Source organism: Phaethon lepturus, unplaced genomic scaffold (genome assembly GCF_000687285.1).
Source record: "Phaethon lepturus isolate BGI_N335 unplaced genomic scaffold, ASM68728v1 scaffold29679, whole genome shotgun sequence".
In the NCBI taxonomy this organism is placed as follows: Eukaryota; Metazoa; Chordata; class Aves; order Phaethontiformes; family Phaethontidae; genus Phaethon; species Phaethon lepturus.
This window is the reverse complement of record NW_010564649.1, coordinates 976-16941: the sequence shown is the minus strand read 5'-3', so window position 1 is coordinate 16941 and position 15966 is coordinate 976. Positions and strand designations below refer to the sequence as shown.

The window sequence follows — 15966 nt, the reverse complement described above, 5'->3', positions numbered from 1 at the left end:
CTCTTTCTCTTTTTGCCAAGTTTATAGGACTTCAGTTTGTACTTGTTTTGAATGTCTTTTAGAAACAAGTCGGAGAGGTGTCTTAAGTTGGAGATGTACCGAAAATTTTTTTAGCAGCAGATACTATTGACATAGCATCTTTGTAATTCTACAGATCCCCTAACAAATGTTAGGAGAAGAACTTACTGTGTTACACCAAATGGAGGAAATAAGCAGCCAAGGACGGCAAAAACTCAGTCTCCAAGTTCTTGGGCTAAAACATCTTGAATGAACTTCAATGTACGTTGGTACAGGAAAGCATCCTTCTTCTTTGGCTTGCAAATATTTAGATGATTAACATCCACTGGAATAAGGTCTCCAATTCCTAACTCTGAGAGATGGAAAAAAAAAAGAAGAAACAAAACTACTAAAGTTCAAAAGATCACTTAGACTAAAAAGCACATCTTGCATTAGCAATTTCTCTTGCAAAAGCAACTTCTTCTGTCTTCAGTTTAACTGTTTTGTCTTAATTATTTTTGATGTGCTAAAAGCATCAGTACAACTGTTTTGGTCAGATAAAGCTATACATTGACATGTATACAAAACCCATGCTGGTAAGCCATTAGGTCACAGTTCTACTATCTCCATTGGGAATACAAAGATGTGCATTTCTCCATACAGACAACTTTGAAGAATCAAAACCTCATTTACCAGCAACTGACTGACAGCAACGTCCTGACAGAAGTTTAAGCATTGACAGGAACAGGGATAGGGTTTAATCCAGGGTTTAATCACCACTAATTGCCCATATTCCTTATAAAATATTTTGATGTGGAGATTAAAAATTGGACTAGAATGAACCTGAAATATACCACAAATCACTACACACATTTCCAGGGAAATGAAAAATTTTCATTGCTTAATTGTAGAATACAAGTATTCCTTTTTCAGCTACTGATTTTGGGGCACACTACAGCATTTATTCTTTCCTGACAGCCATCGCTACTAGTGAGCTTTCCAGTTAGGATGCTGTGACTGACATGTTCCAGCTTATGATCTATTCATTCAACCTCCTAAGAAATCCTCCATTTTGCTTGGAACTCTGTATCTTTAACCATGTAAAACTACACTAGAGGAGGATGAAGGTTTGCCTTCACGTGCCTAAGCATGCATGTAAGAGACAGTGAGCATACTGCTTGTCAGCCTGGGTTTTGAACAAAATGAGCAGCTTGCCACTGAACCATCATGTACCCTCTACAGGCTTTTGAGAGCGCTCATGTTCTGCATTGTATGTAAACTCTAGAAAAGGAGGAATATGCTACAAAATTGCAAGTGCACAGTGCTTATATGTGCACTCTTACCCAGCCCTCTTTATAATTTTATTTTGTTAAACAAAACAAAACAAAAAAAAGAATGCCCAGTTTTTCAGTCCTTGACAATAAAACTGCATCAGCAACATTTTCACAAACAATTGTTTCTTAAGAAGACATATTGAAAAAATACTGCTAAATATTGACTCAGGAAAACAGGGATGTATAGTCCACCTTTTACAGAGCAACTAACCTTGCATTTAACCTAGTGGATTTAGCTGGTGGAAAGCCTGATCTAAAGCCCAGCAAAGCAATGGTTTCTGCTCAAGACCTTACAGGTACCTCAGGCACGCAGAAGAGAGTTTTACTCGGGGAAAACCTGACAATATCAGACTTAAAACAATTCTCCAAGTTGAACACTCATAAACAAAGCAAGAGGAAGAACTGTCTTCCAAGGCAAGAAGATGGAGGGAGCTCTTCAGGACGCAAACTCTATTGCCTGAGTACCTGAGATATGGAAGGTAAAGGACTCTTAACACTGAAAAACAGCTTTGTGACTTTTTTCTTCCATTGGCAGTTTGCTAATTTTCTTTCTCATTTTCTGAAGGAGGAGATTGCTGGAATTTGTGTGAGCTTCTGAAAACACTATTCAGCCTACCCATACAAGGATAAACAACAGTTTCTCATAATTACAAATTAAAGGACTACAACAATGTAACATTATACCACGGTCTACCCTGCTTTTTTCACTAAGGAAGTTACTTGCATTTAGAAAATCAAAACAAACAATTGCTATTCTAAGATAAAAATGTAGCTGCCTCTGATCTCAGCAGGAAGACTGTAGTTTAAACAAAAAACCCCACAACATAACAGATGTGTTTTTCTAGATCCTTCTACCATAGCATTTATAATCCTTCCTCATTATCAATGCTTACATGCACAAAATTAAATAAATTAAATGGCTATTTGACTTACTCGCTGATTCCAGAGGTACAACATGCAGTTTTATCATGCTGCCTATGTGTGTTGGTAAGGTTTCAGCAAAACTCAGCACTGAAAATTTCTTATCTTTGGCAAAAGACATAAAGTCATCATTCAGCTCTTTAAGGGCAGGAGAATCTGAGGAAGAGCAACATAACTTTTGCAGTATTATCTTAAACATAAGAGTATAGCATTCATCTGGCAAGACTGCATTCCTAAAGAGATGTTTTGAAAAAATTAATACTCCAGTAAAAGGAGTAGCATTTTGTTTGTAATACCTTTTTCCAGCTATCATATGCAACAATTGTTTATTTCTGCACAGCATGGAATTTGTTTAGAACGTAAGAGTCTAAAGTCCATCACATGTTGGGTTACTAAATTCCTAAATGGCCCAAACTACTCTTCTATAAACCTGTTCTGACTCCCATTTTTCCCCTCACTTCTGCAATCAACTAAAACAGTTACTCGGAATTATTTACAATAATTCAATACACAACCCAAAAGATAAAAAGGGCGTTTGTTGGTTTTATCCAGCTTATTCTGACAGCATGACAAAAAAAAAAAAGGCATCATGAACAGATTAGCATAGATCCCTGCTGTTAAATGGTAGCAAAGTGAACGTACCCTTGCTGAGTTCTTTAACCTCCACAGACGGAAAGAGAAGATACCTGGCATTTATAGAATATTCAGCCAGCTGGGAACCATGGTGAGGTACGCTATAAAATATGATTCCTTTGGTGTTGTTTACAATTTTATCCATTTCTGGATTCTTGGAAGCATCTACCAGCATCTTTTTGACCAGAAGACCTGACAACAGAAACTGAATTAATGCAGGGATTTAAACCACTGTGAAAATAATGATCATGCTCTATTATCCATGAAACAACTAACCATATTCTTGCCTCAGTTGATTAGTCCTTAGTTTGTCAAGTATGTAAGATTAAGTTGAAAAAAAACCCAAAGCAAACCTGAGGAGGCATTAGAATAAAATGTCAATGAATTATGCAAATCCAATTTTGGTTTGCTTTAAGTGTTGCTAATGACATTTACTAGATGCCTGATCATGAAGAAAATTTTCCCTCTGGATTCTCATTTATATGAATTTCAACTCATTGATTGTGTGTTTTTAAATCAACACAGTAAAAGCAAACAGCAGTTAAAATCCTTTCAAAATGTATGTGCTACTGATTATAGTGCATTAAGAAAGTAGAAATCTGTTTTGCATTTTTAGGTCTTTACAAATTTTTTAGATAAACTATTCTGAATAGTTGCATTTCAGAATGAATTTGGTTAGCAGATTATTCTGAAATATAACAGCAGATAAATACTTTATATCAAACAGGCAATGCACTTACCACCCATGCTATGTGATACCCACACCAGAGGTCTGTCTCCAATCCCAGCAGCTCTGAGCTTGTCAAGAAGCTCATTGCTCCTGTAAGCAATAGACTTCCTGCAAAGAAAAAACACAAGCACAATGAAGCTTAGCATGATGATAGGTTAAAAGGCAATGTTAAAACAAAATGAAGGTGAATTAAGTACATAAAACATTAATTACTTAATTATTGTTGTTATATTGAAAAATGCCAAAAACTGTTGTAAGGTTGGCTTCACAAGGACAACAAGGAATTGAGCTAAATTCAGTTTCTTGATCTTGCTAGAAAGTTTTACTGTAATTTCACTCACTACTCGTTTCCTTTAATTTCAGTTCCACAAATATCTTTATGGGTTTTTAGATAGTTTCATTTACACATTGTAACAAAATTATGCTTTCGTTTTATGAAAGCATCATCAATACATACTGTACTTTATCCCCTGAAACAAGAATATACCTAACGTCTGACAAAAATGTACTTTGCTAAACAATGCTCAAAATGTGAGGCAATGTACGGGAAATAAATAACTAAATGCACAATCAACAAATACAAATCACTGATAATGTCTGTTATACTTTCCAGCAATAATCACCAAATGCTTTGTGCTGGAATAGTAAAACAACACAACAATCTCCACTTTGTAATTGAAGAGACTGAGCCCTGGAAAGGATAAGCCCCAAGCCCCAAGTTAGAGGTTGAAAATGAGTCTGTTGCTACAACCAAAACAAAACCAATGGCAATTCCCAATCTAAGCTTTAAAGTGCAACATCGTTACTGCCTGCAGCCTAACAAGAATCAAACACAGAAGACCCTTGGACAACAGAAACATCAGGATATTGGGGCAACCACTGTGCGAAGTCTAATTCACTTAATCTCTGTTCATTCTCAGCATTCTCACTAGAAATTACTTTTATATCACATATGAAAAGGATACTTAGATGTGTCTTTTCAGCTGAATAATAGGCTTTAGGATAGCTGAGACACATAAAACTTCCCTTTTGAAACACTGAATGAGCCTATACCCTTAGAGCAATCATAAGATTGTGATTCTACTGCTACACCTTTGTTCCTGCTAGTTAAAAATGTCTTGAATATCTTTAATTTTTTTATTAAACATAAAAAATTATAAAATAATCAAATACTATGCTTGGGTGACCATAAGTAGCAGGTAACGTAATTTTCCACTTTGTAATGAAAAAGATGTTATCTTAAAATAAAGAAAGAAATACAAGTTTATCTCTTTTTAAAATTTCTTTTATTATACTTAGTCCAGACAGACACAAGAAAAAAGTTCTCTTGTAAGGGTAACCACCTACATGCTTTTTACTGTCACTGTTCTGCCTAATTTCAAATAGGCATATTAACAACCATGTCTTCCTTATTTTTATCTTGCTTACATGCCAGAAGACATTGTAAGAATTTAGGAAGCTGGCACAAGTATTTATCCACAAGGCTAAAAAGCTCAAGTATACCATGACTGTACCTAATGTTTTTCCAAACTTGATTTTCAAATGCAACAGGAAAAGTTAAATTCACTGTTTCACAGTAGGTGATCCCAAGGATCAGCTTTACTCTCCCTCCTGCCCCCTCTCCAAACTGCAGATGCTTCATTTGTTACCTGTGAGCCTCAACAGGACATTTTGCTTTCCAGTCACTCAAATGGGTGTCATATTCCACAGATATGATTCTAAGGGCAGGACAGTCTGAAGCCAGCCATGTCTAAATTAAAGAAAAACGAAACTAAAAGGAGCTTATAATTGAAGTACTTAAGAAACTCTTGCAAGCAATTTATCAGCAATGGAGCAAAGATGTTACTATGGGGACAATATCATGCAAGATTTCTGCTCTTCAGTTAATACCCAAATACATCTTACACCTAGACTATTATTCTTTTATTACATGTTGGCAATTCTAGCCTGTTCCCCAGCCACAAAGTAGGCAATGGATAGAGATGAATTACTAACTCGTGCATTCCTGACTCCCTCCCCTGGGTGAAACAAGAATTACTATGATTACCAACAGGACTGATCAGCCTAAGATTTACAGTGATACTTTGGTGGTTACAGCAATGTCAGTTGGTTGAAGCAGTAATTACTTATTTACCAATAATATTTAAATAGCAATCTGCAAAAATTGAGGTATTCTGAGACCTATGTAAGAAAGCACACTTATTTTAAAATGTAATTTTATGTATCTTTTCCTCAATAATAACATTCCATTATTAAAAAAAAAAAAGAGAGTATGAGGAAAGCAGCCATTGCCACCTCTTTCACTAGCAGAAGAATGATGGTGAGAGTATTAAATTTAGCAGGGATTTTCCTTTGCAAAAACAACCTGTTCAAAATTTCAGCTTGCTAACAAAAAAACCTATCAGGAACTTGGAAAGTGCTACTTGTATAACAGATTAAGAGTAATTTGATTACAACTGCCAGACAGTGTAATTCCAGATCGTCTGGACAGCTCTCATTAATGAGAAAACAGCAGCTACATGTGAAAATGTTACTGTCTTTTTACCTTTGGCCAGCACTGGCTATAGTCCTCTTCCCCTTCTGAAGCCTTTTTATCCAAACGCCGGTCAACGTCTTGCTGTCGCCAGGTTTTAAATGCTGCTCCCAAAAGACCATGAACAAAAAGGATGTCTGCTCTGATGGGCTGACTAATACAGAAAAATGCAATTTTAAGAGATGCTACATATTCTTTTAGCAAATTAAATTTACACAGAACATTTAACCTAAGGGATGCCAAAATGCTGTTTTTAACACTAGATGTGATTTCTTACCTTATGTACAACAGTTCATGACATTTCATGATATTTCAAAGAGGATACTCAGATCAAGACAAAAAACCCTGGGATCCACCCAGAAGAGAGAGATATAAAGTATGGAAAGTACCCACCTCCCAAAGTTGTATTTTTCTACAGTGAAAAACACCATTCTCTCCACCTACTGTTAATGCAACTTGGTAGTTCCAGCTTTATCACCAAATTAGATCTTCACTGTAACCTGACTAACATCACTAAGTGATATACCACATCGGAGACCGCTTCAGTCCCAGATACACAGTCACTATTAATAGAAGCTGAAGCTGTAAATTTACTGCATCTTAGGCCAACGTGTGCTTGTGCCAACAGAATAATTACAAGGCACTGTATCCCAAGACACCCAGTGCAAACTTTAAATGGTTGCAACACATGAAAAGCAGTAGTTAATCTCATGGCTTGTGTTTGGATTTTTTCATGAAATACAGTAATACTCCTTTCATGGCTATGGACTGCTCCGAGTACTTCTGTTGTTCTCCTACTTGAGAATCTAAATTCAGTCCTCTCAACCCACCAAAGAACAGGAGAAGCAGGTGACATCAATACAGCAGTCCTCTGATGTCAACTATTCCAAAGTTTTCTATCTGAACAGTATAACAAGTAACTCAAAAGTACAGCATGTAAAATATCTCCTCCTGCTTTACCTGCTACGATATTGTGGATGTAAGACATAAACACCATCTGGATACTTTTCTTGCACTGTATCCCTGTCTAGATTAGCCAAAGCTCTGGATGCATGAGAAGACTGAATGACATGTGGGGATTTCATTACTTCAGCAAGTACAGAAACCCAACCTACATTGAAGAAATAAAGTGGCAGGTTAACTAATTAGAAACATCATCCAAACCAAAGAATTCAGAAACATCATCCTTCAAAGTATACTTGCGAAAATAGATGTTAAAACTTAAGAATGGTAACATCAAATCAAATTATTTCAATCCACTCTCTTTACCACAGAAAAGGCAATGCTAGATAAACGGAACCTCCAAAATTAAAAAATCCAGAGAGGTGAGGAGGCAATAGATTTTACTCTTGTTCAGCTAATGATCTGAAGGAGAACCCCTTTTCAGAATAAAAAGAAAGTGTATCAGTAGGTCAGTGCAGTTGTCAAAGAGAGAACAGATCTCTAGTTTCTTTTTGCAGGTAAGATGCAAGAAAGACAGAGAAATGTCCCAGAGAGAAAATGAAGCTTAAAGCATAAGAAAGACCTAGAAAACAACCCACAGGAGTAATGGCAGGTGGAAAAAGTGATGCTTGCTGTGAGAGTACAACCATTTCTAATTTTAAAATCCAGTGTGTGAAAAGTTGTTTAAGGAATTAAAATGTCCCTGCTATTCTAAAAATAGTAAACTATTTATAGCTAAGAAACATAAGAGAATTAATGAAGGAAACCTTTGAATACAATCCTCAATAAAATTTTAAGTCATAGCTACCTTCAAGAAAAAACATATGTTTTATAATACCTTACCTAAGGTGTGAAATACAGTTTCTTAGATATGGATGGGGATGTTCATAGACTACCAAGAAACGCAAAGGAATCTCTTTCATACACATACATATATTTTTCTTTAAAATCTTAATAAATCTTGTTGCTGCTAGCAAGAGTTGTCCATAAATCACAATTATATTAAAGTTGAGTTCATAAATAAAACCTGTGAAGACTCTGAAGACAGATTTTCAAATGGATGCTGATTTGAAAAAGAAGAAACAATTTACTTAATGAGCACTGTTTCAAAATCATGCACAATACATTGCTACTAGTATAGCCAGTAAGTTGCTAATTCAAGATAGTTTGTTCACTGTGGAATTAGGAAAAGTATTGACAGTGATTTTTGTTTAAATGCAACTACCTTTGAAGACTGCCTTTTTTTTTTAAAAGAATTATGTATTTAAATTCCATTTCTAAGCAGAATAGATGTTGACCACTGTGCAAATTCTCCTTAAGAAGAATGCAATCTAAAACCTATTTTCAGTTCCCCAAATACAGTGAAAGACTGATAAGCTAGTCTGATTAAAACTAGCAAGGCCTCTGGTTCTGTATTCTTCTTAAATGAGCCAAGATGAAGGGTCAAAAATAGTGTTCAGAATCCTTCTGTCCCCAGCCACTGCATCACAGCTACTATACAGTGCATCATCACTTTTCTTCCTCTTCCTGTGCCAGCAGTTTTTGCAAAGATAAAGAGCCCTAGAGGTTCTTTCTTCTTATGCATCATCCAGCAACACAAGGGAAATCTTTCAACTCTTGAACAGTAGTATTCAACTGCTCGTCTCCGGAGTCCAGTTCACTGCCTAAAATTCCATTTGTACCGAGACCTCTGCCCCAGGGAGCTGTTGACTCTTCTGATCTCTTCCTCCATACGTATGGTTTTAGCAGTCATCATAAGAATGTAAGAATGGTGCTAGAGCTCAGCCCAAAAGCCTTTGTAGTCCGCTCTCTTTCTCTAAAAGTGAGCAGTAATGGAAGTTGCAGGACAATAAAAGAACAGAACAATAAAAGGGCAAGTGTATAGTGCCGATTCTCTACTGTACCCTCTCAGCTTTCTACAATCAACTTGGCTTCTGTGTGAACAGCTTTGTAGATTTTTCTTTCCATTAATTTGTCTAATCACTTTTTGAAGCTTTGTAAGTCTTCAGCAACCACAATGTTTTGTGGCAAGTTTTAGTTTGGTCATGCACTGTATGGAGAAAAAATATTTTTTTGTTCTGCTTCTTGATAATTTAATGTACAAGAACCTTTGCTCTTGCGTTACGAGAAACAGCAGATGACCGTTCCCTCTTTGCCTTCTCTATGCCAGTAAGGATTTAATCAATCTCCATCATATTCTCCCAGTTGCTTTTTCTGAACTAAGTGTCTTAGTCTAGTTATTTGTTCTTTCTACCACAGCCATTCCAAATTTTTAATCATCCTCATGGTCTTTCCCTGTGCCTTTGACACTTCTCCTTTTTGCAACAGGGAGATTAAAAATGAGGCAGACACCAGCTTGGATGTATACAACAGCATATTGATTTTTTTTTTATTTTTTATTTATTTCCTAAAAAAAATTGGGAATTATTTATTTGTTACAGAATTAGAGGGACTAATTTCATTCTGATATTTACTGTGTATTAAAAAAAGGGGCATCACAGCAAGGCTTAGCAGAAGGTACTAGCCTAACATGAAACAAGGAAGGGCAGGAAGGCATATTTCACTTTATTCCAAAAGGTAAGGACTGCAAGCTGGACTGTTCCTTTATGAGACTGAAACATGGTCAATAATCTACCTTGCAGATGAATTTTTTTTTAATCTGTAAGAGTAGGAAACTAAAAAGATTTTTGCCAGTAATGTGAACCAAACACCAACAAAGTCCAAATTTTCACCATCCATCAGACTTAGAACACCTCTGTAGCACTGACATATATTGTCTAGACAGAATACAGGAGTTTTTAATAAACACCATCTAAACTGTCTACATTTTTGGTATTAAAAAACCCAACATCACCACCTCCCCACTCCCCTAAATATAAAAACCACATCACTTCCATGGTCCATTGCATTTTACAAAAGCACTAAATCCTCTGAAAATTTTAGAATGGAGATCTGACAGTCAGACTGTTTGCACTTGCTTTCCTTTTACCTGCACGTACTATGGATGAATGAAGACGTTCATCCAAAGCCATATTTCCAATAATGCGAATTATGTTCCTCTGTATTTTTGCCGAGTCTTTACGTAGCTGGTATATCCTCTGTAGTAGCTGAAGGCCTCCTTTAGCTTCAATTTTATCACAGTGAGAAGAAACCTAGCATTATACAGTAAATACAATGACAATAAGTAGATGTTCTGTAAAAGGTTCTTTGAGATGCTGTTAATTCACAAATTCAGGAATTCTAAAGAGACAATATGATGCAGAGCCCTTATTACATTATTCTATTACATAGAAGTTCTTATTAATCTAGAATTTATTATACTGTAGTTGAAGAGGAAGTAAATATTTTAATATGCTAAGTGCATGACTTCTATGGATTTGAAAGATGCTGAGTACCATTGCTTTGCTCTCCTCCACATCTGAGGGAGATGAGGTTGCTTGCCACTTGGCATGATCAAATTTCAACTAAAGTTCAAGAGTCTGAACAGGACAATTGTCTGCATTTGTTAAAGCATTATCTCAACCAGAGCTACTTGTCTTCCTGTTCACCATCCAAAATACAATCATTATAATCCCTTCTCTTTGAAATACAAAGGTATTTCTATGTTCCAAATAGTACTACTATCATTATTGATCTTAAGGGCAACAATAGATTCTGGTCCAAGCAGAAGAATATGCACTAATTAGTTGCAGTGTCAATTACTGATACTAGCCAAATGCTTGTAACTTGAACATGTTGTCTACAGTGCTTAAAAATGTGTGGTAGTCATGGAACCACTAATGTCCTCAAGTCTGTGGCTTTCAACAAAGACAGACACACACTGGGAATGAGTACAGTCACAACTTGTTTAAGCTGAAAATCTGGAATGTTACAAATTCTAAACTAATCAGAATTTCTATGTATATGGAAGAGGTTAAAGTAATACTGGTAAACTGCACTTTATCCATCCCTACTACCAATAACAATTTGGTATTCTCAACACTTTTTCTCAGTGTTCTAGGTTTCTGAGCAATTAAGTGCATGCTGAAGAGTGCAGCAATAGGAGTCAAGAATAATCATTGTTACAAAAAAATCTTCCATACTTTTCATCTGTGTCTGCAAAGAACATACTGGTCCTGGAAAGATGCACTGCGTTAGCTGCATGCTGTGCAATATTCTGCCCAAAGGCAGTGACCCTTGAAGGACAGACCTTTGTGAATGGTCAAGGTTTGCATTTCATTCTGGCTTCTGATTAGAGTGAATTCATGGGGCTACTTTGCTTTCTGGAAACCTGGCACTAGAGTTAGATTAAGAGCCATAAGAAGTGACAGCTTGTAAGCTTTCTGAACTGATGTACACCAACTCAAGACAAATCCACACCCTCTTTGTACTGAGAAACACTGTTTCCTCATGGTAGCCCTACACAGAAAAGACTTGTTAAAGCCATCTGGACTTCAGGTGTTCTCTCCTGCTTTTTTTTGTCAGAGCTGCCCCATTCAATTCAATTCTTGAAAGACATATATACAGGTATATTACAGGGGAATCTATACCGGCTAATTAGAAACAATAACAGGACTTACATAAACTTCCCATGAGATAAAAATGAGTTTGTTATGCTGCCTTCCAATTCACACCAGTCTCGGTTATCTGAACAGCCTTACCGAAGGGGTGAGGGACAGGAGACAAGGAAATGGCAACTCCTTCCCCTTATATGAGAAAGCATTACAAAGGAACATTTATAAATGTAGCTTTTCAGTTACAGTTTAAGGGACAAATTACCTTAGAGTGCTGCACTAAGGCTTGCAAGCAAAAGAGTTCCACTGTCTCTGAAGGAATTTTACTCAATGTTTCACAATATGGAAGTCCATTTCCTCCGAAACACCATAAGCCTCCCTGAAATGAGAACCAGTAAAAATTATACCACATTCCAAATGGCTACATAAAATAAGCATTTCTAAACTGAAACATTAAGTATGTAATGATCTATAGAAATTGCTATAAAGACTGCATAGCATGCATTTTTCAAATTGTACAAATTACACAACAGTACACGATAAAAATATCTACTATTTTTAAATGAAAGTATTAAATAGATTTTCAGTCAGTAGCCTCCATAGTCCATAGCCTCCATTAACTTCAAAACATACAATAAAGGGCGAAAATGTAGGATTTTCATTTTGTTAATGAATGTCTTCTTTTATGATTGTTTGCTTAAGCAAAAAAGGCAAGAATCAGACTGCATCTAGACTTCCATAGTTGGAAAAATGAGAAGAGGAGGAAAGAAGATCTCCAACACAGCGTAGTCCCCAAAGACCAGTCTGTCTCAATTATGCAGTAGGAAGACCAGCATAACCTCAATAAAGAACAGTTTTCTAGAACAGTGTGGTTATCAAAATGCCCCCAAGTGTGGTGTCTTACCAAAGCTCCATTTGTATACCAGGAGCTCTGGCTGTGAAAACAATAAAGGAGTCACAGTGTAAAAGTATTACACATAATTGTGTCATAAGAAATAAGGAGTTATTGCACTCTGAAATCTCTAAAGAAAGCCTGCCAGGCATCATTACTAAAATATGACAGTAATTTTCATTATTGTATCTTACAAAAAATAATAATCACCAATTTTAAAAATCACAACTTTTTAAGAAAAAAAAATAAACTGCACAAGAGGTAGTGGATGACAATGACACTACAATTACTATTTTTAAGCAATAACAGCACTTTAAAAGGCATTCCTAAAGCCACTTAGGAAGTTGTTGGACAGACCGAACTGAAGAATTCCTAAGTTCCAGGTCCAAACAGATCACTACACTATGCCAATTCTGGTTTTGGCAACACTGATCTGTTACAAGGAGGCATTTCCATGTGATATAACAGAGTTTACTATTTAAGGTGTGCTAACAACTTACCAGTTTGCTAGTAAGACTTAACAGAGGTTTAATCACCTCAGCAGTAAAAGAACACTCAAACAATGGTGAAATGTGAAAAACATTTTATGACCACTGCAAAGGGAAGAAAATGTTCTGGACAAAATGTTGAAATATCTGCTTTATGGGAAGACTTGTAAGTAAAGATAAACAAGCTTTCAAGCACACAGACTGTATCATAGAATAGTTTAGGTTGGAAAGGACCTTTAAGATCATCAAGTCCAACCATTAGTCTAGCACTGCCAACTCCACCACTAAACCATGTCCCTAAGCACTACACCTACACAACTTTTAAATACCACCAGGGATGGCAACTCAACCACTTCCCTGGGCAGTCTGTTCCAATGCTTGATAACCTTTTTCTAATATCCAATCTAAACCTCCCCTGGCACAACTTGAGGCCATTTCCGCTTGTCCTATCACTTGTTACTTCGGAGGAGAGACCGACACCCACCTCACTACAACCTCCTTTCAGGTAGTTGTAAAGAGTGCTTGACAATCCTTTCAGTGAAGAAGTTTTTCCTAATATCCAATCTAAACCTCCCCTGGCGCAACTTGAGGCCATTTCCTCTTGTCCTATTCCTTGTTACTTGGGAGAAGAGACCGACACCCACAAGAGATTTTATGTATGCTGTACGGTCACAAAGTCTCTGTATTTCTTTTCCTCTTGTAATGCTCAAAAATATGGAAGTAGGTTTGTATCTGAGCTCTGCAGGAACAAAGAACCCAAATAGTTCTGTTATGCAGGTGGGAACTCACCCTTTGTGCAGCAAGAGTCTGACTACTTTCACGTAAAGCAAGAGATGTGAAGTACTGGACACATGGATCAAGACCAGTCTGAGGTAAAGATACTAACAACAAGCGAAGTTCATCTTCTATGGGATAATCCTGTGAGAAGTAACCACAAATAGCTCTTAGTTCCATTCAAAGAACGAAGTAAAACACAGAGAAAAGAAAGATCTGAAATAATGAAATCAGCCATATTAATAAGGCCATAAAATAGGAACCCTGAACTTGAGTGCTTTGCAATCACCCACCAATCATACTGCTGTAAAAATAAAGTATATACACAACCATATACTAATATACTTTAGTACTTCAGGACTGACAAGTACAGATCCACCATCATGTAATGTTACAAGAATAAGAAACCAAAAAGTGAAAGTATCAAAGCTGGTTTTCAGCATTTTGTTGATTAGGTATTCTCTGACAGGGACTTTTGCCAGCATTCACTCTATTAGCATTACAAAAGACCTCTTATATTATGCTTTGTGTGCCAATTCTATTTATTGAAGAAGCTGATATGATGACATGATTGCTCAAACCATCATACACACACACACACTTACTAATTAACATAAAAACAAAACAAGGTCAAATCTATCCCATATAGATTTGTTGGTACCCAAAAGCTGGCAACAAAGAGGTGGGCCTACAGCAGCCCTAGGTATAAAGAAAACAAGGCTGGTAGATGTTACTGTAAGTAAAGAGGATCGAGAAGAGCCACACCTCACCTCAGCCTCTGGAGGCATTCTGGAGTTTAAGACAAATTACTTAAAGCTGTTCCAGATGTTATATATTTGCCTATCCAATTAATTCTCAGTTACTGTATCGAGGTGCAACGCATTTCAGCAGCTAAAATCATACTTAATCAATTTTATGTTGGAATACTATTCAGTTAAATCTAACAAGTACTGTGATAACTGAAGCTAAACAAAACTTAGTTAATAGTAACAATAGCAAAGCTCTTCTCCAAACGCTTTCTGTAACTTCTAAATTCACACTAAGTAGATTAAGACATCGAAAGAAGACAACAGCAGACTTTTTGGTGAAAGACAGTGGCTATATCTACATTAGTGATTCAATGTGTTGGAGGAATTTTTCCAGGCAGCAAATCTGCACTTGGGAGTCACATGGTGGACTCAAAATGTTTTCCCTACTTATATAATCAAGATTAAAGCTGTGTGCCAGCACACTATCTAGAGCACCATGCTAGCTGCGAGGATGCAAAGGCCTCCAAGAGTGCTCTCTGTGCAAAGGATTCTGTCAGTATCAACAGAGCATTCTAGGATGACTTATTATAAGACTGCTTTGCATTGCCTATTAGGTAAGACAGGCAGTGCGTGCATCAGACTGGTACCTGGCTCAAACTTCACTGCTGGTAAATGTGTAATGTGGACATACAGTCTGAGAACACTAATTGATCAACCCCCCATCCTTACTTCTTTTCATCATGCCATTCACTAATGCAGAAATACTCCAGAGGTATATCATTATATTATAGTTTTGTATTTTGATCTTAATTTTACTATTCATTAATTACTTTAGAACTCCACTTCTGTATGGTTACCAACAACAACAGCACTAAAAACAAGCAAGCAAGCAAAAATAATCTAATACCTACTTTTCATTTACTTACATTCTTTATTTTTGGCAATGGTGGTGGAGGCAGGAAAAAGCGAAGGTCGATATCTTTGGATCGAGCTAAACCTATAGCAGTCCTTTGATCACAGGTTTGGGCAACTGTACCATACTGATAATCTGTAGTACAAGAACTTCAGTGTTAGGGTTAAAACTAACCTTAAATATTTCATTTGGTTTTAAATGTAGTTTCTGATCTACTGTTAATATATTTGAAAACAGAACCATCTCTCTGCAATCTACTTAAATAAGCTCTGATTTTGTAATCACAAATTCCAAGAGACAAATACTGCTGTTGTTAGACCAGCACTATACTGCACTGAAGACACCTGGGCACTAATTGTTCATCAGAGACCAGTTTGATAAAGGTCCTCAGATGTAAGTTGAACACAAGCAAAAGCAAACTTTCAGTATTTCCACTGTGCAAGGAGTACAAGGACTACAAACCTGAGCTTAATCCCCTGGGCTTGAGTTAAAACTTGAAAGGCATAGGCATATGCTTTTGGGGTTTTTTTCTGCATACAGGATTAAAAACCATAGGCTTAAATCCAA

General features: G+C 36.5%; 1 protein-coding gene across 1 annotated transcript; it reads right to left on the bottom strand.

The window, feature by feature from the left end:
• Positions 1-74: 74 nt before the first annotated feature.
• Positions 75-15534, bottom strand: SERAC1 (serine active site containing 1; the record flags this gene model as incomplete). The annotated part of the gene is made up of 11 exons (XM_010294936.1): positions 75-370; positions 2265-2408; positions 2895-3077; positions 3626-3723; positions 5265-5365; positions 6161-6302; positions 7109-7259; positions 10080-10242; positions 11849-11962; positions 13753-13881; positions 15413-15534. Coding segments are annotated over 11 exons (1484 nt in total), but the record flags the coding sequence as incomplete, so codon positions are not given.
• Positions 15535-15966: the final 432 nt, after the last annotated feature.